Here is a 23,996-nt window from a genome sequence, read left to right as displayed (position 1 = left end):
GTTTTGATTGGTGGTTAAAAGTTTCTATAGTAACATTACAGAGAGTGACGTTGGCGCCTAATACAGTCTCAGTAAGGGTAGAGGACTCTAGTGCACTACGAAGGGTATGAAGTCGTCCACTACAGAGTGCAAGTCGCTCCTCATGTGCACTCAAATGACACCCTAACCCCTATATAGGACACTACTTTAGAACAGCACTAGGGTACAATAGCATGCACTATATAGAGAATAGGGTGTCATTTGAAAAAAAAGAAGAAAAAAAAGTCTTGCTATTCGCTCAGACAAGCCAGATACCTGACCACTTAAAACACACATCCCCTTCCATAGACTTTCTGCCAGATAGAAATAGAAATACAAAACTAGAGACTTTTAAAACATCAGGACTTGCATACAAAGACAGTTTTGTGGTTCACTTGTAACTGGGCTGAGGCTGGCTAACCACCATCTAGCCTAGCCCACCAATTACAGGCCTAGTCATTCAAACTGGAGTTTACAGTAACGTCACTCCGATCCAAGAAGCAGTGGTTGTCATTGGAAACAGAAATACTGGGGCACTCAAAAATAACCACTTGCATAGTAATAACATCATATGTTCAGTGTGCAGCTACCGCGCTGAGCCTCAGCCACACACAGTCACTCGTGTGTGTGTGTGGGGCTGTATACTTGCAGAGACGACACACACACACACACACACACACACACACACACACGACAACTAACTAGCGGAAGTACCTGGCAATCAAATATACACTAGATTCCAGAATGGAATCAAAATGATTCCCTTTCCTCCATTGTTCCAGAACTTTCCAGAACTTTCTCCCCCACTAAGAAGAAAGACCCTTTAGCCTTTAGAGCACCTAGTCTTTTAGGGCATGTCTAAATGGTACCCTGTCCCCTATGTAGTTCACTACTTGACATAGGGGCTAGGGTGCCATTTCACACCACTCACCAATCTTCAGGTCAGTTTGGCTGTTCCTTCAGAGCCACTAGACCATGCACATCTTTAAACAATGACAGGCATACAGACACACACCAACAGAAACACACTTGGGGCATACAATATGTACTTTGCCTTGTGCCAAACTCCTGCAATGGGGAAGAGTTTTCAGCCCTAGTCTACACTAGGACTGAGTAGCGGAAATGGCACAAACGTTAGGTGACTAAGTCCTCCTGACTGATACACGCACACACAGGGTTTTAAAAACAACAGCTATGGTATTGGGCGTGATTAAGAGCTCAGTCAGTCAGTCCACTGTGACTCTGCTATAGTAAGAGCTCAGTCAGTCAGTCCACTGTGACTCTGCTATAGTAAGAGCTCAGTCAGTCAGTCCACTGTGACTCTGCTATAGTAAGAGCTCAGTCAGTCAGTCCACTGTGACTCTGCTATAGTAAGAGCTCAGTCAGTCAGTCCACTGTGACTCTGCTGTAGTAAGAGCTCAGTCAGTCAGTCCACTGTGACTCTGCTGTAGTAAGAGCTCAGTCAGTCAGTCCACTGTGACTCTGCTATAGTAAGAGTTCAGTCAGTCAGTCCACTGTGACTCTGCTATAGTAAGAGCTCAGTCAGTCAGTCCACTGTGACTCTGCTATAGTAAGAGCTCAGTCAGTCAGTCCACTGTGACTCTGCTATAGTAAGAGCTCAGTCAGTCAGTCCACTGTGACTCTGCTATAGTAAGAGCTCAGTCAGTCAGTCCACTGTGACTCTGCTGTAGTAAGAGCTCAGTCAGTCAGTCCACTGTGACTCTGCTGTAGTAAGAGCTCAGTCAGTCAGTCCACTGTGACTCTGCTGTAGTAAGAGCTCAGTCAGTCAGTCCACTGTGACTCTGCTGTAGTAAGAGCTCAGTCAGTCAGTCCACTGTGACTCTGCTGTAGTAAGAGCTCAGTCAGTCAGTCCACTGTGACTCTGCTGTAGTAAGAGCTCAGTCAGTCAGTCCACTGTGACTCTGCTATAGTAAGAGCTCAGTCAGTCAGTCCACTGTGACTCTGCTGTAGTAAGAGCTCAGTCAGTCAGTCCACTGTGACTCTGCTATAGTAAGAGCTCAGTCAGTCAGTCCACTGTGACTCTGCTGTAGTAAGAGCTCCATCTAGTGAGACAATGTGAGATTACAGACGTTTAACCTGCCAACAATAGAGGTTGCATTGCAGTAGTCTGAAGTGACTTAGCTGCTTATGATTCTTCATTTTCACACATTATAAAACACCCATGGGGGGGGGGGGGGTTCAACTATACATTGACACCAACAAGATACACACAACTCAGCAATTGACACACACTCTTGACACAGACACACACTCCGTCACACACTCTCCAGACCGGGGGCCATCTGGGGAAAGGTTCTGTAAACTCTTGGCAATTTTTTTTTTTTAAACTACAATCTTAAAAACATAACACCAAAATGCCTTTACATACACGAATAATAAAATTAAATAAAGATTGATAAGATAAAAAAAATAGAACACATTATTGCACAAATTAGAAAGCGTCCATTGTGTGAACACTGAAAAAGATACAGCTTGGCTGCAGGGTTCAAGGACAAAGGCCTTCTCAACGCAACCCAGTCCAAAAAACTAAAATAAACTCAATTTACCACACGACACTGGGCTTCACTACTTCCACCTGGCAAAGATGTCACTATCCTCAGTCTCCTCGAACGCATGTGAAAAAGGGCAAAGCAGAATTTTTTTTATATTAATGTGAACAATAAACATTAACGAAAAGAAAACAAAGGTGGATCCCAAACAGGAAGTGAAAGACTGGAGAGCTGCGGAAAAGTTCTGGGGTCAGAATGCACATTGGGTTACGCTGCGTTCTGTTCGCTAGCCGCACTGCTCGTTCCTGTATCGTTGGCCGTTGGTTCATTGCGCAGTAAAAAACATGCAGAGATGGGGAGAGGATGAGCGATGGAGAAGGAGTTTTCCCAGAGCTACACTTCTTTCCCTCCTTGAGGCCAAAGTTCAGCAGCCCAAAGTGTTGAATGAATCCCAATGCTGGTCTGGTGCCTCTGCCTGCCTGTCCTCCAAGTTGAACAGCAGGGAGCATTGTCTCATCAAGTTGTCTTCCCAATCAGTCAGAATGAGAGAAGGATGAAGGGAGGACGAGAGGAAAAAGGGGATGTTTTATCCTTTATCTGCTCAGGCTTACTGGCAGGCTGTCCCTCTTCCGACGGCGCCAGGTGTTGCGGTACTGCGTGTGTGAGTGTGTGTGAGCGTGTGTGAGAGGGTGTGTGTGGGCGCGGTTGGCCAGGGCGGGACTGTGGACCACAGCTGGATTGTGGAAGCCTTTCACGTGAAACTTAGGACCATTCTGGAGAGAGAGAGAGAAAGAGAGAGAGAGAGAAGTGATGAAGAGTTAGAATTCAAGTCATTGAGTGTTTGAAACCTGAAACACACACACAAAGTGCTCTACGAAAGGAATCCTATAATCAGTTAAATCTTGGAGATATTCAATACAACAATGTAATCATGAAACCAAGAGGGACAGATTGAGAGAACAGAGAGAAACAGGGGGGAGAGAAAGAGGGAGAAGAGAAAGCAAGATGCGTTGGAAAGCAAAAAAGAGAGCAGAAATAAGAAAGTGAGAGGTGAGGAGAGTCTTAAAGGAGAGAGAAAGACAAAGAGGTTGTCCCAGTCTAGTGTGTGTAGCCGTTATTGCGGCCAGCGCCTACCTGGTGTGAGTGGCTGGTGGGGTGGGGGCTGGACAGAGGCTGGGGGTTGGAGGGGGCATGAGGGTTATGGTGGGCAGGGTGGTGGGTAGGGGGGGTCATGTCTATACCCACCTGTCTGCCAGGTAAGGAGTGCATCGTCAGGCCACTGGGCAAAGACATACACGCCTGGAAGGAAGGGGAGGGAGAGACATTTTGAGCCATCACACGTCCAATCACAAACCGCTTTAGATCACCATTTCACAATCCCTGTTACTGGGATGTGAGTACTAAAAACACAAGGCATGGAGACCATTTCATTGAAATATATATGACAAATCTTAATGATAAGATGGAGCTGGAATTTGAGGAATGCTGTTTTTTTATAAACGTATAAGGTATACTGTGGTATGATGCTGGCAGAAGCAGCACCCCAGACATTAAGATGCCAGACTTTGTGGATACCTGTGGATGTGCACGGATGCACTTCACCCTGCTACAACGTGGTGTCTGCGGGACCAAAACAGCAGAAGTTTAGCCTCGTGCTTCAACACTCTTAGTTGTTGCGGAAACTGGCCAGATATCGTTTATACTTAATGCGTCGCTGAGTCTACCTTTCATGTCCCACTCACAGAACATGTTGATCCATCACGCTAAACTCTCCCATCTCTAACAACACAAAGGTCAGTAGTTGCTAGGTTCTGTACCTGTGAGCCAGGGGACATGATGAGGTGCTGCTGGTTGATGCCAGGCTTGCCCAGTGCCAGGCCCAGGGGTAGAGTCATACCCAGAGACTGGAGGGTGTAGGGGGGCAGCGCCGGAGGGCGGCCAGGGCATGGCGTCGAATCAGAGTCCTGGAACACACAGCAGAGGGGAGGGGTTAAAACATGATCAGCTGTCAAATCATTAACACAATTGCATTTAGATAGTTCATCATAAAGACTGCAGTGTGTGTGTTTATTGTGTGTGTCTGTGCCCTTACGTTGTCTGACCCGGACAGAGAGGAGACCGAGGAGGCTGAGGAGTGTTGGTGAGGACTGGACAGGGACATGGGGGAGTCTGCACTGTGAGGGGAGACTGAGTCCCTCTGTTCCTCCACACCTAAACCCAACACACACCGTGCTGGGTCCTGCTCCAGGACAGAACCTAAAGAGAGAAACAGGTTATTATACACAGCAACACACACTTCCCAAACAAGACAACAAAAGGTTACCCTTGCACACACAGGCCAATATATACACACACACAAAACCTGCCATAAAAGACAGTCAAGACTTATTTTATGCAGGGGTTACACACACGTACACACACACACACACACACACTTCTCTTACCCTGGCTCTCCATGCGGGCGAGGTGCCTTCCTCCCCACTTCGTCATGATCCACTCCCTGTAGTCAATCACTTCCTGGGTCACCTTGATTATCCTCCCCAAAGTGCTGCAGGGATAGTGAGAAATAGGAAAGGGCAGGATTTAAAATGTTGCACAGCAGTGGATGAGTTACACTTTCCAACATAACCACCATATTTATTTGACAATCTTTACTTTGATAACTTCTGTACTTATTCATGTACAAACATTTCTAGGCCCAGCTGGACACAGAAGACATTCTGAAAGAGAGGGGAACCAACCTGTCGATGTCCTTATTGGGGTAGGAGCGTGCTAGCGGTGAGACGGCGTGACCAAGGACGATGTAAGCGTAGTCAAACACCTGCTTGACTTGCATGGCTCCGTACGAACTCCTGCCAACGTCGTTACCTGGAACACACACACGGTTAAAACACCTAAATCGGCCCATACAAACTATGGCCAACATCATTACCAATGGAAAAGACACACATTCGCTCAAACACTGTCCAGCACACCATCAGATGCACGCACATACACATCGTCGCTCAAACACTCAGTCCTGCACACCATCAGATGCGCACACACACACACCTGGCATCAGTGGGTCCTCTATACAGAGCATGGAGGGTCTGTAACCATTGGTCATAACCTTCGTCATGTCCTCCTTGGCCATGTAGGCCCCTCCGTTCTTGACGCGGATGCCCGTCTTCAGGTAGTTAAAATGGCGGCCGTACAGCTCAAAGAACTCAATCAGCAGGATGCCAAGGTTGATGTTGGGGCTACTGGCGTCAATCCTTGGGTGGAGCTGGATGGATAGAGAGAGAGAATAGGCAGACATGTTATGACAACATTACAAGTGCCATAACTGTACACTGTCATACTAGATTACACAAAGTGTGTGTGTGTACCTGGAGGAAGCTAATGACCATCAGGATGAGGCTGTAAGAGCTGATTCCTCCAGTGAACACCTCGTTGAGATCTCTCTGGAGCAGAAACTGCTTCAGCACAAAGATCAGGTAAGGCAGCACGGGATACCTCTGTAGGGGGCCCGAGAGCGAAAGGGGGGAAGGATGGCGAGAGAGATTAAAAACAGTAAGGAGAGAATCGAATCCCTGCTCAATTTACACAGTCATTGAGGAGCAGAGCACCTATTAAAAGCAGGAATTATTTAAAATTAAGACGATGAAAAAGTATTTATTTAATGAAAATATGTAACTTAGTATGAGGATCACTACTTGAAATACAATTTGCCTCCTTTTTACAGGTTCTCATTTTTAAATTATATGCTGATTTTGGGGCTGCGGTTGTCAATGGAACAAAGACTCGTACGTTATGCTTTTGGTGACTTACAGAAGCATGTTGGGTTATGTCATTGAATAAAGGACAGGTCAGAGAAATTCCTTTACTGACAGCATATTGTAGGCCCATCACCAAATCTCCACCTAACCCCAAGGGCATAGGCACTACTGCAGAACTAATAAGATTGGCTAGAGAAGTAAAAGCACAGTTCATTTGAGCGGGAAAACCCTACATTACAGTAGACGACACCACTCTGAACCAATGTGCAGGTGTAGATTCTGTTCTCGCCCAATATGGAACACTCCATCTCAAATCCAAAATGCTGGAGTATAGAGTCAAATTTAAAATGCATACAGTGCCTTCAGAAAGTATTCACACCCCTTGACTTTTTCCAGATGTTGTTGTTTTACTGCCTGAATTTAAAATTGATTACATTTAGTGTCACTGGCCTACACATGCACATACAACATCCCATAATGTCAAAGTGGGATTAAGTTTATTTTATTTTTTTACTAATTAACTCACAATGAAAAGCTGAAATGTTTTGAGTCAATAAGTATTCAACCCCTTTGTTATGGCAAGCCTAATAAGTTCAGGAGTAAAAATGTGCTTAAGTTAAAATACGTTGCATGAACTCACTCGGAGTGCAATAATAGTGTTTCACGTGATTATTAAATGACGACCTCATCTCTGTCTTGGGAAAATAAAGCTAAAACAAAAACTACAAATGCTAGTGTTCTCACCTTGGTGTAGTCCTTGATGAAGAGAGCAGCTTTGACTCCCGTCTCCACATTGAAGCTGATGTCCACTTTGACGTCTGTCTCCTGGTCAGTCAGCTTGATGATTGGCACCTGGGAAAAAGAGAAACATTGACTTTTTATAAAAAATAAACAAAGTTTATTTCACATCCATTTCAATTTCATTCCCGCTCAATTCTCAGATCCAATCCTTACATTCAACTAAGTCTCATCTACTTGTTAACCCTGTTCAATTCTGACGCTCTCTGGTGTCATTTTCTAAGCGACACAAACTGTAACCTACCCTAATTAGATATAATTTTGAAATTGAAATATAAGTCCTACAAACACATGCTTAGCACTGTTAGAAGGGAAAGTGCCGTGGGATTCTGATATAGCTGTACAGCAACGTCATGACTATTAAAGAGCCGGAGCCGGATCCACAAGGGGGCAAAAACGGCTTAGCCCCCTCAGTTTAAACTTGTGCCCCCTCAGCTTAAGTTATGTCCCTATATAAAAATAGCAAAAATGTTTAAATGATGATTGAGTGACAGGTTGGCGCAAAATCTGTATTTCTGCTGCACTGCGTCAGTACAATGGACAGAGTGCACCGCAGTGTGTGAATGGGGATATGGAAAGCCACTGGGGCGGTTAGACTCCTTTGGGTGATTGGCTAAATGGATAACGTGATACGCCTCCACCTGTAATATTTCATTTATAAGGGTGGGGTCATGTTTACCGTTGAAGCTGCTTCACGCAACTCTGCTTCACGCCCTACCACTACAGAGTTTAGTTAGCTTCTTAGCTAGCTGCAAAAAGTGCTAGTGTTATTAGCAGTACAGTAGTCCAGCAGGACAGAGGAGACTGAGTGTAAAAGACATCTTGGATACCGTCATTGGTGAAATGTCAGAACGATTCAGCGAACACAACAGCCAAATGGTGGAGGCCCTGTGTGCCTTTGACCTGGAGAGCCATGACTTTCTAGATGGGAAAAAGGTGAAACCCCTACTGGAGCTAAGCAAAACAGATTTGGTGGAAGCAGAGTTTAGTGTCGCTCGCCAGTTGGGCCGAAAAGTCACCCGCTCCAGCTCCAATGAGGACCCCACTATATACTGCAACGATTCTCTGGTTCTCTCTCCACTACGCTGACCGTGTTTACTGCACTGACACATGGATCTCATTTTCCACTGACAAACGTGTTCAGACAGCACAGAAGAAGCATGCTACATCTGAGGAAAGCTCAACTAATTCAACTGTCATTTGAAGGGGATCTTACAAGAATATTTCAGGGATAATGGAATGATCAATAACTCAGGAAGTTCCACAGAGCATCAAGGCGGCTGCAACTCTTCTGAAAAGAAACAATCTTGCTGGTTGGTTTTTATCAAAATCTTGGTGGTATAGCCAGTGGCGTCATTTCAGCAAAAACCTAGGGTATGGAATGGCAAAATGACTACCTTAGCCAACAGCCTAGGTTTTCAACAGCCTCGTTTAGTGTGTAGAGGGCTGTCCATGGTGGTGATAGAGCGCAGCGAACAATTCACACCAACCGGTCACTTCTTGGTCAAAAGCACTCAAATGGTCTCGGCAATTAAACGGGCGTCTATTGTGGTACAGCACGATATAAGCGGAAATCTATATAATTCCAATGCAAGAATCCAAAAGATGCCGCAGGGTATAGCTACAGTACATACAGTTGAAGTCGGAAGTTTACATACACCTTAGCCAAATACATTTAAACTCAGTTTTTCACAATTCCTGACTCTTAATCCGAGTAACAATTCCCTGTCTTAGGTCAGTTAGGATCACCACTCTATTTTAAGAATGTGAAATGTCAGAATAATAGTAGAGAGAATTATTTAATTCAGCTTTTATTTCTTTCATCACATTCCCAGTGGGTCAGAAGTTTACATACACTCAATTAGTATTTGGGTGCATTGACTTTAAATTGGTTAACTTGGGTCAAACGTTCCAGGTAGCCTTCCACAAGCTTCCCACAATAAGTTGGGTGAATTTTGGTCCATTCCCCCTGACAGAGCTGGTGTAACTGAGTCAGGTTTGTAGGCCTCCTTGCTTACACACACTTTTTCAGTTCCGCCCACAAATTTTCTATGGGATTGAGGTCAGGGCTTTGTGATGACCACTCCAATACCTTGACTTTGTTGTCATAAGCCATTTTGCCACAACTTTGGAAGTATGCTTGGGGTCATTGTCCATTTGGAAGACACATTTGTGACCAAGCTTTAACTTCCTGACTGATGTCTTGGGATGTTGCTTCAATATATCCACCTAATTTTCCTCCGTCATGATGCCATCTATTTTGTGAAGCGCACCAGTCCCTCCTGCAGCAAAGCACCCCCACAACATGATGCTGCCACCCCCGTGCTTCACGGTTGGGAAGGTGTTCTTCAGCTTGTAAGCCTCCCCCTTTTTCCTCCAAACATAACAATGGTCATTATGGCCAAACGGTCTCTCTTTTTGTTTCATCAGACCGGAGGATATTTCTCCAAAAAGTACGATCTTTGTCCCCATGTGCAGTTGCAAACGGTAGTCTGGCTTTTTTATGGCGGTTTTGAAGCAGTGGCTTCTTCCTTGCTGAGCGGCCTTTCAGGTTATGTCGATATAGGACTTGTTTTACTGTGGATATAGATACTTTTGTACCCGTTTCCTCCAGCATCTTCACAAGGTCCTTTGCTGTTGTTCTGGGATTGATTAGCACTTTTTGTACTAAAGTACGTTCATCTCTAGGAAACAGAACACGTCTCCTTCCTGAGCAGTATGATGGCCGCGTGGTCCCATGGTGTTTATACTTGTGTACTATTGTTTGTACAGATGAACGTGGTACCTTCAGGCATTTGGAAATTGCTCCCAAGGATGAACCAGACTTGTGGAGGTCGACCATTTTTTTCCTGAGGTCTTGGCTGATTTCTTTTGATTTTTCCCATGATGTCAAGCAAAGAGGCACTGAGTTTGAAGGTAGGCCTTAAAATGCATCCACAGGTACCCCTCCAATTGACTCAAATGATGTCAATTAGCCTATCAGAAGCTTCTAAAGCCATGACATAATTTTCTGGAATTCACCAAGCTGTTTAAAGGCACAGTCAACTCAGTGTATGTAAACTTCTGACCCACTGGAATTGTGATACAGTGAGTTATAAGTGAAATAATCTGTTTGTAAACAATTGTTGGGAAAATTATGTGTGATACACAAAGTAGATGTCCTAACCGACTTGCCAAAACTATAGTTTGTTAACAAGAAATTTGTGGAGTGGTTGAAAAACGAGTTTTAATGACTCCAACCTAAGTGTATGTAAACTTCTGATTTCAACTGTATCTGTATGCTTCCGTATGGAAATAGATCAATTCTATTATGGTTTCAATGGTAGCTTAGTGGTTTTTGTGATTGTAAATGGAAATGTACATATTAGAAACATGGTTATGGTAGGCTGGCATTGCTTAATTGATTGTGTGGGTCAAATTTGATCCACAAAAGTGGAATGTGTCATATGAAAACGTGTTGCTGAACTCGTTTTGATTTTCCATGTTTGAAGCGGGCCTATAGGCCTATTTATTTAGCAAGACAGCTGTATCTCACTGAAGTAGGATGTTTTGGATCTCCATTCGCCTTTTATTTACTGCTTTGTTTACTGTTAATGTAACTAGCCTAAATATAGATTGTGTTATGCCTTTATTGATCTGATATTTTGTTTACCTCGGCCTACTTGGTACCAGTGTTTCTTTCGCATTAATCTGTTCGCAGTTGCCAAACTGCTATTCACCAAAAAATCATGTGCATGCATGAATGAATAACTAGGCTACTACTTTCAGCATTTCATTTGCATTATTTTGGTAAGACAGCGGTGTGTATAGGCTGCATTCACATAGGAAGTTTAATAAGTTAATTACCCCATCTACAATGCCTTCAGAAAGGATTCACATCCCTTTACTTTTTTAACATTTTTAGTGTTACAAAGTGGGATTAAAATGGACTTAAATGGTAATATTTTATTAACAATCTACACAAACTACTCTAACATCAAAGTGGAAGAAAAATTCTAACATTTGTAAAAAATAAAATAATAATAATAATAATCAGTCAAAAGTTTGGACACACCTACTCATTCAATGGTTTTTCTTTATTTTTGACATTGTAGAATAATAGTGAAGACATCAACTATAAAATAACACATAAGGAATCATGTAATAACCAAAAAAAGTGTTTAACTTTTTGAGGAAAGGGGGGCAGTATTGAGTAGCTTGGATGAAAAACATGCCCAAAGTAAAATGCCTGCTACTCAGGCACAAAAGCTAGAATATGCATATAATTAGTAGATTTGGATAGAAAACACTGAAGTTTCTAAAACTGTTTGAATGATGTATGTGAGTATAACTCATATAGCAGGCAAAAACCTGAGAAAAATCCAACCAGGAAGTGGGAAATCTGAGATTTGTAGTTTTTCAAGTGATTGCCTATCTAATACACAGTGTCTGTGGGGTCATTTTGCACGTCCTAAGGCTTCCACTAGATGTCAACCGTCTTTAAAACCTTGTTTCAGGCTTCTACTGTGAATGGGAAGAGAATAAGAGCTGATTCAGTCGTGTGTCTGGAAAATTGGCATGAGCTCAAACATGCGCGCGGCCGTGAGAGCAAGCTGCCTTTCCTTTCAATTCTAAAGACAATGGAATTGTCCGGTTGGAATATTATTGCAGATTTATAATAAAAACATCCTAAAGATTGATTCTATACATCGTTTGACATGTTTCTACGAACTGTAATGGAACTATTTTTACTTTTCGTCTGGAATAAACTCACGCGCTTATTTAATTTGGAGTGCTGGACTAAATGCGTGAACAAAATGGAGGTATTTGGACATAAATATGAACTTTATCGAACAAAAACGAACATTTATAGTGGAACTGGGATTCCTGGGAGTGCATTCTGATGAAGATCATCAAAGGTAAGTGAATATTTACAATGTTATTTGTGACTTCTGTTGACTCAAATGGCGGGTATCTGTATGGCTTGTTTTGATATCTGAGCGCTGTACTCAGATTATTGCAAAGTGTGCTTTCGCCGTAAAGCTTTTTTTGAAATCTGACACAGCGGTTGCATTAAGGAGAACTTTATCTATAATTCCGTGCATAACACTTGTATCTTTTATCAAAGTTTATGATGAGTATTTCTGTAAATTGATGTGCTCATTCACAGGAAGTTTGAGGCAAAACATTTCTGAACATTACACGCCAATGTAAAATGGGGGTTTTGGATATAAATATGAACTTTATCGAGCAAAACATATATGTATTGTGTAACGTGAAGTCCTATGAGTGCCATCTGATGAAGATCAAAGGTTAGTGATTAATTTTAGCTGCATTTCTGTTTTTTGTGACACCTCTCCTTGCTTGGAAAATGGCTGTGTGGTTTTTCTTGTCTAGGTGCTGTTCCCTTACATAATCTAATGCTATGCTTTCGCCGTAAAGCCTTTTTGAAAAATCAGACAATGTGGTTGGATTAACGAGAAGATTATCTTTAAAATGGTGTGTAATACTTGTATGTGTGAGAAATTTGAATTATGAGATTTTTGTTGTTTTGAATTTGGCGCTCTGCTATTTCACTGGCTGTTGGCGAGGTGGGACTCTACCGTCCCATATGTCCCAGAGAGGTTAACAAATGAAAATATATTTTAGATTCTTCAAAGTAGCCACCCTTTGCCTTGATGACAGCTTTGCACACTCTTGGCATTCTCTCAACCAGCTTCACCTGTCTTGACGGAGTTCCCACACATCCTGAGGACTTGTTGGCTGCTTTTCCTTCATTCTGCGGTCCAACTCATCCCAAACCATCTCAATTGGAGGCCAGGTCATCTGATGCAGCACTCCCATCACTCTCCTTCTTGGTCAAGTAGCCCTTACACAGCCTGGAGGTGTGCTGGGTCATTGTCCTGTTGAAAAACAAATGATAGTCCCACTAAGCGGATGGGATGGCGTATCACTGCACAATGCTGTGGTAGCCATGCTGGTAAAGTGTGCCTTGAATTCTAAATAATTCACCAACAGCATCACCAGCAAAGCACCCCCACACCTCCTCCTCCATGCTTCACGGTGGGAACCACACATGCGGAGATCATCCGTTCACCTACTCTGCGTCACACAAAGACATGGCGGTTGGACTCATCAGACCAAACACATCAAATTTGGAGGACAGATTTCCACCGGTCTATTGTCCATTGGGCGTGTTTCTTGGCCCAAGCAAGTCTCTCCTTCTTATTGGGTCCTTTACTGGTTTCTTTGAAGCAATTCGACAATGAAGGCCTGATTCACACAGTCTCCTCTGAACAGTTAATGTTGAGATGTGTCTGTTACTTGAACTCTGTGAAGCATTTATTTGGGCTGCAATTTCTGAGGCCAATCACTCTAATGAACTTGTCCTCTGCAGCAGAGGTAACTCTGGGTCTTCTTTTCCTGTGGCGGTCCTCATTAGAGCCAGTTTCATCATAGAGCTTGATGGTTTTTGCGACTGCACTTGCAGAAACTTTCAAAGTTCTTGAAATGTTCTGCATTGACTGATCTTCATGTCTTAATGTAACCTGTTAATTGAAATGCATTCCAGGTGACTGATGCACACTCAGCATGAAGCTGGTTGAGAGAATGCCAAGAGTGTGCAAAGCTTTCATCAAGGCAAAGGGTAGCTACTTTGAAGAATCTCAAATATATTGGTTACTACATGATTCCATACATGTTATTTCATAGTTTTGATGTCTTTACTATTATTCTACAATGTAGAAAATAGTAAAAATAAAGAAAAACCCTGGAATGAGTAGGTGTGTCCAAACTTTTGACTGGTACTGTATATAAATAAACAGTAACACATCTTTATTTTATAAGTATTTAACCCAGAGTCAATACATGTTAGAATCATCTTTGGCAGCAGTTACAGCTGTGAATCTTTCTGGGTAAGTCTTCAAGAGCTTTCCACATCTGGATTGTGAAACATTTGCACATTTTTATTTATTTTTTATTCTTCAAGCTCTGTCAAATTGATTGTTGATCATTGCTAGACAACCATTTTTCAGGTTATGCCATAGATTTTCAAGCAGATTTAAGTCAAAACTAACTCTGTCATGGTCTTCTTGGTAAGTAACTCCAGTATATGTTTGGCCTTCTGTTTTAGGTTATTGTCCTGCTGAAATGTGAATTAATTTCCCAGTGTCTGGTGGAAAGCAGACTGAACCAGGTTTTTCTATAGGATTTGCTTAACTCCATTACGTTTCTTTTTTATCCTGAAAAACTCAGTCCTTAACGATTACAAGCATACCCATAACATGATGCAGCCACTATGCTTGAAAATATAGAGTGGTACTCAGTAATGTGTTGCATTGTGTTCAGGACAAAAAGGGAATTGCTTTGCCACATTTTCTGCAGTATTATTTTAGTGCCTTGTTGCAAACAAGACGCGTGTTTTGGAATATTTTTTATTCTGTAGAGGCTTTCTTCATTTCACTCTGTCAATTAGGTTAGTATTGTGGACTAACTACAATGTTGATCCATCCTCAGTTTTCTTCTATCCCAGCCATTAAACTCTGTAACTGTTTTAAAGTCACCATTGGCCTCATGGTGAAATCCCTGAGCGGTTTCCTTCCTCTCTGGCAATTTGGTTAGGAAGGAAGCCTGTTTCTTTGTAGTGACTGGGTGTATTGATACACCATCCAAAGTGTAATAACTTCACCACGCTCAAAGGGATATTCAATGTCTGCTTTTTTTACCATCTACCAATAGATGCCTTTGTTTGTGAGACATTGGAAAACCTCCCTGGTCTTTGTGTCTGAATCTGGGTTTGAAATTCACTGCTTGTCTGAGGGACCTTAAAGATAATTGTATGTGTGGGGTACAGAGATGAGGTAGTCATTAAAAAAATTATGTTAAACACTATTATTATACACAGAGTCAATGCAACTTATTATGCGACTTGTTAACCACATTTTTACTCCTAAAACGTATTTAGGCTTGCTATAACAAAGGGGTTGAACACTTATTGACTGAAGACATTTCAGCTTTTCATTTAATTTGTAAAAAAAAAAGAAAAATCCTTAAACATAATTACACTTTGACATGAGGGGTTATTGTGTGTAGGCCAGTGACAATTTGTTTTTTACAAAATAGTCCCTTAGTTGGGGAATAAGAGATTTGAATGTCTAGGTTTGAAATAAAATAACCAATTACCATTCCAAAAGGACACAGCCATGTTAAAAGCGCAGGGCTTGTGGAAGGTGCCATGCATTAATTTTTCATCTTACAGGAATGATATACATAAAGCTGAAGTTGTAATCTTTTTACTGGTATAATCAAATCTCATGTCTGATTTCCAGTTCGTCCATTGCAAGATCACATGTGACTTTGGAACACAAAAAATAGATGCGTCTGGTTTGATCTGGTTTGGGTAGTACCTCACTGTGCAAAAATGGCTGAACGGATTTTGAAGCCTGACATCTTAAAATGACCCTACTGATCAGGACTTTCTAGTTATCACGTATTGTTTTTAAATAACACAGACAGCCAAGGAAACTTCAAACTACTTTTCCCATTGGAAACGATTTGAGATTGATCAACGGCGAATATGGAGGAATCATTCAAGGTAATGTTATATTATATATGGATGGAAAAGAAATGCATTGCATTATGAGGACCACCAGGGTGTACCCTTTCCATGCATACCATTTTTTTCCACTTTTTGTCACTTGACCCAAATTATACACACTATGTATATGACCTTTGCACATGATTTATGGCCTGTAGGGTGGACGGTAGTGGGGGCATTCTTATGACATCACCAGCAGTGAGATTTGAGATCAATTTCCAAAAAGACAAGTGCTGTAGTTTTCGAATGATAGGTCACTTTCTATTTTCTGAATGAAATTGACTGAATGAGTACAGAGCCCAAAACACTGAGTTTAACAGGTTATCAGTTTGAACAGCATTGAAGCTATCCCAACAGATCGTGTAAGCATTCTTTTAAAACACAGCACCAACTCACCGTAGCTTTGTCCAGCACTTTGATGGAGAAAGGTTCCGCCACGTTGTGTTTCCGGAGGGCCTGTTCCAATTGCTGCAACGGGAGGCGTTCCCATTTCCCAAACACCACCAGGTCTATGTCACTATGGCAACAGAGAAAGATGGTGGTAGGTCAACTGGTGGCCAAGCACCTGGAGAAAATTCTGAGAACAAGATTCAACACATTACACAACAAGGCTGCTATCTTACCTTGTGGGTAGGTAGAGTCCAGTGCTGAAGCTGCCAAATATCTGCACCTGGAGAGAGAGAAAGTTAGAAAAAAACAAAAACTTTATTGTACCAATATTTGTAAACAAATGGCTAAAATGTCTGATGTGCTGGTGTGGTGTGTGTGTGTCCTCACGTCGGCAGTAGGCCACAGCTCCTTGATAACAGTCTCGATTCTGTTGACCACCTCCTTCCTCATAGAAGCCTCCTCGGGTTGGGGAGACATGAAGTTGTAGAAGTCCACCACCTCCTCATGGAGACTAGGGAGGGACAGGGGAACAGGGAGAGGAGAGGGTTAATTTCTTTGGGATTGGGGGCAGTATTTTCACATCAGGATGAAAAGCGTGCCCAGAGTAAACTGCCTGCTACTCAGGCCCAGAAGCTAGGATATGCATATTAGTAGATTGGGATAGAAAACACTCTGAAGTTTCTAAAACTGTTAAAATGATGTCTGTGAGTATAACAGAACTCATATGGCAGGTGAAAACCAGAGAAAAATCCAACCAGGAAGTGGGAAATCTGGGATTTGTAGTTTTTCAAGTGATTGCCTATGCAATATACAGTGTCTGTGGGGTCATATTGCACTTCCTAAGGCTTCCACTAGATGTCAACAGTCTTTAGAACATTGTTTCAGGCTTCTATTGTAAAGGGGAGAGAATAAGACCACCTTGAGTAAGTGGACCAGCTGAAAGCTATGAGTTGTTTATCGCTAGCGGCCGTGTGCACGAGCTCCATTCCTTTTCATTTCTAAAGACAAAGGAATTGTCTGGTTGGAATATTATTGAAGATTTATGATAACAACATCCTAAAGATTGATTCTATACATCGTTTGACATGTTTCTACAAACTGTAATAGAACTTTTTTTACTTTTCGTCTGGACTTCGTGCGCGCGCCTTGTGCATTTAGAATAGTGAACCTAACGCGCGAACAAAATGGAGGTATTTGGACATAAAGATTAACTTTATCGAACAAAACGAACATTTATTGTGGAACTGGGATTTCTGGGAGTGCATTCCGATGAAGATCATCAAAAGGTAAGGGAATATTTATAATGCTATTTCTGACTTTTACTGACTCCACAATCTGACACAGCGGTTGCATTAAGGGGAAGCTTATCTTTAATACTATGAATAACACGTATCTTTCATCAAAGTTTATGATGAGTATTTCTGTAAATTGATGTGGTTCTCTGCAAATTCACCAGATGTTTTCGAGGCACAACATTACTGAACATAACGCGCCAATGTAAACTGAGATTTTTGGATATAAATATGAACTTTATCGAACAAAACAAACATGTATTGTGTAACATGAAGTCCTATGAGTGCCATCTGATGAAGATCATCAAAGGTTAGTGATTAATTTTATCTCTATTTCTGCTTTTTGTGACTGCTCTCTTTGGCTGGAAAATGGCCGTATGTTTTTTTGTGACTACGCGCTGACCAAACAATCGTATGGTGTGCTTTCGCTGTAAAGCCTTTTTTAAATCTGACACGATGGCTAGACTTAGAGCTTACTTGTGAATGTATGAAAGTTAAATATTTCAAATAATTTTTTGGGAATTTTGCGCTCTGCCATTTCACCGGATATTGTCGAGGGGTTCCGCATAACAGGTTAACTCGGAACTACAAAAACTTGACTTCAGTGAGTTCAAGACAACTGGGAATTCAGGAAAAAACGGGCTCCGACTGGGAAATAAGTTTTGAACGGTCATCCAACTCGGAATTGTAAGTCGGGAACTGAGGCCTCTTTCTAGAGCTACGGCCTGAAGATCAATGACCTCATCAAGACTCGACCTTGTTTTTTTCTGAGTTCCCAGTTGAAAGCACCATAAATCCAGAGAATGCCAGACTTTGATGACCAAATTTGCCCACGAAGGACCGCCGCGCCTCCTTCCTGTTCAAGTGAGCACAGCACAATAATATTGTATGCTGCTGCATAAATGATGTAATATGCCAGGGAGATATGTATACTGTAGCTAAGAAAGTAATACTAAGTGTATATTGTGTAGTAAGCTGTTAGTAGCCCATGTGCCTCACCCTAATAATTTGGTGTATTTAGCCCTCTTAACTTAACCCACTGTTCTGACTTGGCGGAGCACAGGTAGTCTACAGCCTGTTTTAGAGAATTATTGAATATTGTAAGAGCTTTCATTGTCTGCTTATATGTCCCTGTTATTTATCCTACGGTTCTGACTTTGTATACAGGGAAAACACTAAGAACGGCCCATGTTCTGAATTCTGTCACTGTACATTTCAAAAGTACCAAACAAATAGTTAAATTGATTATGTATGTCCTAGCTCGCTCATTAATGTCTTAATCGAAATTACGGATTGCCTCTTATCCGCTTGTCGTCCCCTTATGCCATAGTTTGTATATCCCAATTGTCATTAGAAATCACATTTGTTTAAGCAAGTCAGCCATGTTTTTTTTTACAGGCAGTAAATGAGAATGAATCGACTGTTTCACTGCCAGACAAGGCTCTGCTGATAGCCAGGTGTAGCAGTGGTAAGATATTGGGATAGCTTTATATATGCCCTAACAGTTTGTGGCCACCATGTGTCACCGTTAGAGTTCAATTAATGTATTGTTACGTGTTGTGTATTGGCTTTGCTGGCATATGTCCCACTTTTAGTGGTATTTGTTTTTCCCCACGAAGACTTACATGCTAAAATCGCCACTGGGTGCTTCCTCCGTCACACGGTCGCGTCATGCCCTTGTTATGAACGTTCTCAAGCCGCCCTCTGCCGGCGGACCCAAAGTGATGATAAACCCAGTCATTCTGGACGGAGGCTAACTACTATTGCTTCTAGATTACACTATTGCTAGGGAACTAAAACATTTAGTAGGAAACAACTTTGCCAGCATTATCACGTCGTCAAAATTACTTGACGGATCTCAATGTTCTCGTCAGCTAGCAAAGTTTGCCAAAAATAGCTAGCTAAAATCTGGTGGCCTTAATTTTAGAAAGCTAGCTAACGTTATACTACATCTAAAGTAAATCTGGCGACATCAAAATTAAGACAGAAGGTTTCCCTACTAACTATTTGACTCATTTGGAATGACAGTATTTCCAGGCCACTGTAATGCACTTTTGATTAAATCTTCATCGACGATGCATACGAGTAGAACGCTCAACCGGGCATCAGTCCAAAACAATATTGTGACGAAACATGCGACACGTGATCCTTTGGGATGCTTCTGTGCATACTAAAAGTAAATAATGAGAACTCTTGTATGCATGTTTTTGGCAACAAACAGATTTATTGTTAAAACATGATTTTGTATTTTCAGCAAATCTGATGAAATGTAATTTATTGATAGCTTTCTTACTCCTAATATAGTAGTTATCTAGGTATCTTAAATAGAGGTCGACCGATTATGATTTTTTCAACACCGATACCGATTATTGGAGGACCAAAAGGCCCGATACCGATTAATCGGCCGAATATTTTTCTTTTTATATATATATATATATAATAATGACAATTACAACAATACTGAATGAACACTTATTTTAACTTAATATAATACATCAATAAAATCAATTTAGCCTCAAATAAATAATGAAACATGTTCAATTTGGTTTAAATAATGCAAAACAAAGTGTTGGAGAAGGAAGTAAAAGTGCAATATGTGCCATGTAAGAAAGCTAATGTTTAAGTGCCTTGCTCAGAACATGGGAACATATGAAAGCTAGTGGTTCCTTTTAACATGAGTCTTCAATATTCCCAGGTAAGAAGTTTTAGGTTGTAGTTATTATATTATCATTGGAATTATAGGACTATTTCTCTCTATACAATTTGTATTTCATATACCTTTGACTATTGGATGTTCTTATAGGCACTTTAGTATTGCCAGTGTAACAGTATAGCTTCCATCCCTCTCCTCGCTCCTACCTGCGCTCAAACCAGGAACACATCGACAACAGCCACCCTCGAAGCAGCGTTACCCATGCAGAGGAAGGGAAAAACTACTCCAAGTCTCAGAGCGAGTGACGTTTGAAACGCTATTAGCGTGCACCCGGCTGACTAGCTAGCCATTTCACATCGGTTACACCAGCCTAATCTTGGGAGTTGATAGGCTTGAAGGGGTGGGTATAATTTGTGAAACGTTCCAACAGGAATCTGTTCCAAAAAACGTAAAGTAAAAGGTTGCCAACCAACAACGCATACAAAGTAGCAACGCATACACACCTAGCTAACTAGCTGTCGAATAGGCATCAACTCACCACGTAGCTTATTCTTAATGTTTGTCCATAGGCAAACAGACATGTGAGGACAGACATTTTTCGGAATAAACGTGATGAGTGAAAAACGCAACGAAATTAGACCACTCCCTACCCGGTATCTCATTCTGCCGCTATACAACTTTGTATGCGTTGTTTTTTGGAAACCTTGTTATTTACAAAGTTTTTGGAATAGATTCCTGTTGGAACGTTCCACAAATTATACCCACCCAGGTTGAAGTCATAAACAGCGCAATGCTTGAAGCACAGCGAAGGGCTGTTTGAATGAATGCTTACGAGCCTGCTGCTGCCTACCACCGCTCAGTCAGACTGCTCTATCAAATCATAGACTTAATTATAATAAACACAGAAATACGAGCCTTGGGTCATTAATATGGTCGAATCTGGAAACTATCATCTCGAAAACAAGTTTTTGTCTTTCAGTGACATACGGAACCGTTCCGTATTTTATCTAACGGGTGACTAGGTCTAAATATTCCTGTTAGGCATTGATGTTTATGGTTAGGTACATTGGTGCAACGACAGTACTTTTTTCGCAAATGCGCTTGTTAAATCAACACCCGTTTGTCAAAGTAGGCTGTGATTCAATGAAAATTAAGGCACCGCATCGATCATATGCAAAGCAGGACACGTTAGATAAACTAGTAATATCATCAACCATGTGTAGTTAACTAGTGATTATGTTAAGATTGATCATTTTTTATAAGTCTAATGCTAGCTAGCAACTTACCTTTGCTTCTTGCTGCCCTCGCGTAACAGGTAGTCAGTCAGGAGTGCAATGTAAGGCAGGTGATTAGAGCGTTGGACTGGTAACCGAAGGTTGCAAAAACGAATCCCCCCTGAACAAGGCAGTTAACCCCGTTTCTAGGCCGTCATTGTAAATAAGAATGTGTTCTTAATCTGACTTGCCTAGTTAAATAAAGGTGTTAAAAAAATAACAAATAAATAGGCTAATCGGTGGCCAAAAATACCGATTACCGATTGTTATGAAAACTTGAAATCGGCCTTAATTAATCGGCCATTCCGATTAATCAGCCGACCTCTAATCTTAAAGTCACCTGGCAGTACTTGTTGCAGCCTCAGATTTTATAGCAGTGGTCACCAACTTGTAAATATATAGCTAGCTAATCTAATCAACAATAATATATGGAATGTAGTTGAATAACTGAAGATTGAGTCAGAGGTTCATCCTCAGTGGCTAACTATGATCCCCTTTTTAAGTTTGTGTGACTTAAATTTATATTCTAGAATTTACACAACCATTCATATGTTAAATAAACAAATAAGTTAGCAAGCTAACACTACCAAAGCATTAGTTAGCCGCTACCTGCTTAGCAAGCTAGCTAACGCACTGCTAATAAGTAAAAACTGGTTAGCCACTGCAGTCCAATCTAGCTAAAAGTTAACATTCGAATTACTATCACCCGTGCAGCAAATCAAACAAACACAAATTACACGTTAACTGGTTGACTTTAGGCATGACAAGATGACATATTTTTATAATCATAAATAAAAGTAGCTAACGTTAACTAATAGGAATAGGAAACCATGATAGCTAGCTATCGCGATTAACATTAGCAAGTTAGCCAAAGAGTATAACTAGCTCAAGATAAACTAGAGCCTGTTGTTTCCAATGGGCGCAGATTAATCAGTGGGCAGAGCCAAGCACGAGCTAGTGAGATTCTATTGGCGCGTTCCAGTATTTAATTGCATATTTCCGTTAAGGAACGCCTACTCTGTGAAACGTGTGTGTGCAATAACTCAATTCGCCCTTGCACTTCTAAACAACGCATTTTTTCCCTCACTTTGGCAAAGGGTAAAGTCTACAAAACTCAATCCACTCTGTTAGCTACATATTATAGCTAAGCATACAGAAAACTGTATGGAGATCGGCACAACAAAATTCATATTGCTCAATCTTCTCCCACAGCTGGCCAATGGGCTTCCTCTCATCACCATATTTGGTAGTGAGTGAAAGGCCAACCGGATGTTACACATTTATACATCCGTTGAAATATCTGTTTCATTGTGCGTTGGCGTCAAACAATCCGTGGGGCAATGACTCTATCAAAAATACTCACCCATCAACACCGGGGCTGTATTTCCTCGTCTTCCAAGGAGTCCCAGTCCCCGAGCTAACATGGTTGTCATTAGTCCAGTTAGAAAGCAAGTAATTAATCCCATAGGTGCTCGCCTTGTTGTCACTTTTCCTTCGGCCTGGATGGTGTGTGTGGTTATTTAAGGGTGATGGCGGGTGACGCTTCACACAATTATGTTGGAAATTGTACTGAGGGTGATACTGATGATGCCTTTGATGGTGGTGGTATTGGTTGACATTATTATGCACGCTTTCACTGAAGCTAAAAAACAGATTGGCACCTCCAGGGTTTTTATTACTATTTCCCGTTACATTGCCACCGCAAGTCCTTCTCAACGAGCAGTTCAAAGATGGACTGTCCGTTCCAGATTCCGTCTTTTGGGGCATTTCACTGTCTCCCAACAAATCTGTCGTTACACTGTTACCGTTCGCGTTGGATGGGGTCAATGTGTTCTGTACGTTGCCTTTGGGTAACGTTGACCCGAAGGAGGAAAATGCAGTGCCGTGATTAAAAGTAGTGCGGTTTGAAATACAGTGATGGCTGCTGCTCAGACTAGCAGTGGTGTTGCTGCAAATGCTATTGCTCGATGCCGCAACATTTTTATAAACGTCCAACGCTGGATAATTTACACACAGGTTGTGGTTCTGATTATTATGATGCTGGCCGGAGGTCGCCCGTACCTGAGAAGTCTCCCAGATTCCCATCCATAATGCGTTCGCAGGTCCTTTCTGCTCGGGCTGATTCCAAGCCACCCTCGGATCCATTCAACTTTTTTTCTGTACCCCCTTCAAGCAAATCAATGTGTCCGTTAAAAATACACTACTGCCCTGACTAAAGAAATGTGATAATAAACCGTGTTAAAGACAGAGAGAAATGGTAACGCCAAATGAAGACCATTAGAAGACTTGTCCTTTTCAAACAGCTAGCTGAAAATCGCTAGCAGAAGTCTACGGTGATTCAATATGGCGTATTCTCTTCAAACCGAAGCGCCGTGCGCATGCCTGTAGGATTTTAAACGATCGGCTTGAACACACCCCGGTCGTCCCCAGTTACCACAGCCACAAAGTCATAAACCCTCGCCTATTTCTACAATTTCTCTTCTTAAAATCAGATTTGAAACCTAACCTTAGCCGTGTGGTTAACATTATGCCTATCCTTAAGTTAAGACCAAAAAATGCATTTTAGTTTATATATATTTTTTAGATATAGCCAATTTTGGCTTTGTAGCTGTGGTAACGACACACACCTCGCTCTCAGCTGCCACACAATTTGACTCATTACAAACCACCCAATGCTGTTAAAAGTAAATATTTGAAAAAATGTTGACCATGTTTATACAGCAAAATA

General features: G+C 41.6%; 1 protein-coding gene across 3 annotated transcripts; it reads right to left on the bottom strand.

Moving 5' to 3' along the window:
* Positions 1-2,097: 2,097 nt before the first annotated feature.
* tent4a (terminal nucleotidyltransferase 4A) lies at positions 2,098-23,791 on the bottom strand. 3 transcript variants are annotated; one of them, XM_029732269.1, is made up of 13 exons: positions 22,632-23,791; positions 16,437-16,560; positions 16,283-16,329; positions 16,056-16,176; positions 7,031-7,138; positions 5,897-6,025; positions 5,580-5,793; positions 5,270-5,396; positions 4,973-5,076; positions 4,621-4,784; positions 4,346-4,492; positions 3,663-3,827; positions 2,098-3,301 (listed from the first exon to the last, which is right to left on the bottom strand). In XM_029732269.1, exons 1-13 carry the CDS (start codon positions 23,411-23,413, stop codon positions 3,122-3,124), a joined length of 2,412 nt encoding a protein of 803 aa, XP_029588129.1. In that variant the 5' UTR covers positions 23,414-23,791; the 3' UTR covers positions 2,098-3,121. The 3 variants fall into 3 exon arrangements, with proteins under 3 accessions (XP_029588129.1, XP_029588130.1, XP_029588131.1); XM_029732270.1 differs by having other exon boundaries at positions 3,774-3,827; positions 22,632-23,790; XM_029732271.1 differs by having other exon boundaries at positions 23,330-23,389.
* Between the last annotated feature and the right edge of the window lie 205 nt (positions 23,792-23,996).

This window comes from Salmo trutta, chromosome 34, assembly GCF_901001165.1.
Source record: "Salmo trutta chromosome 34, fSalTru1.1, whole genome shotgun sequence".
NCBI lineage: Eukaryota > Metazoa > Chordata > Actinopteri > Salmoniformes > Salmonidae > Salmo > Salmo trutta.
Note: the sequence above shows the minus strand (reverse complement) of the source record. Positions and strands in the feature narration are given on the sequence as shown.

What these genes read in the sequence shown, in the direction of transcription:
- tent4a (XM_029732269.1), bottom strand. Translation starts at nt 23,413, where the DNA reads ATGGATCCGAGGGTGGCTTGGAATCAGCCCGAGCAGAAAGGACCTGCG. An exon ending in AAGTGCTGGACAAAGCTACG is followed by an intron (nt 7,139 to 16,055) that starts GTGAGTTGGTGC and finishes TCTTTTTCCCAG; the next exon opens with GTGCCAATCATCAAGCTGAC. An exon ending in CCACCAGCCACTCACACCAG is followed by an intron (nt 3,302 to 3,662) that starts GTAGGCGCTGGC and finishes CTCTCTCTCCAG; the next exon opens with AATGGTCCTAAGTTTCACGT.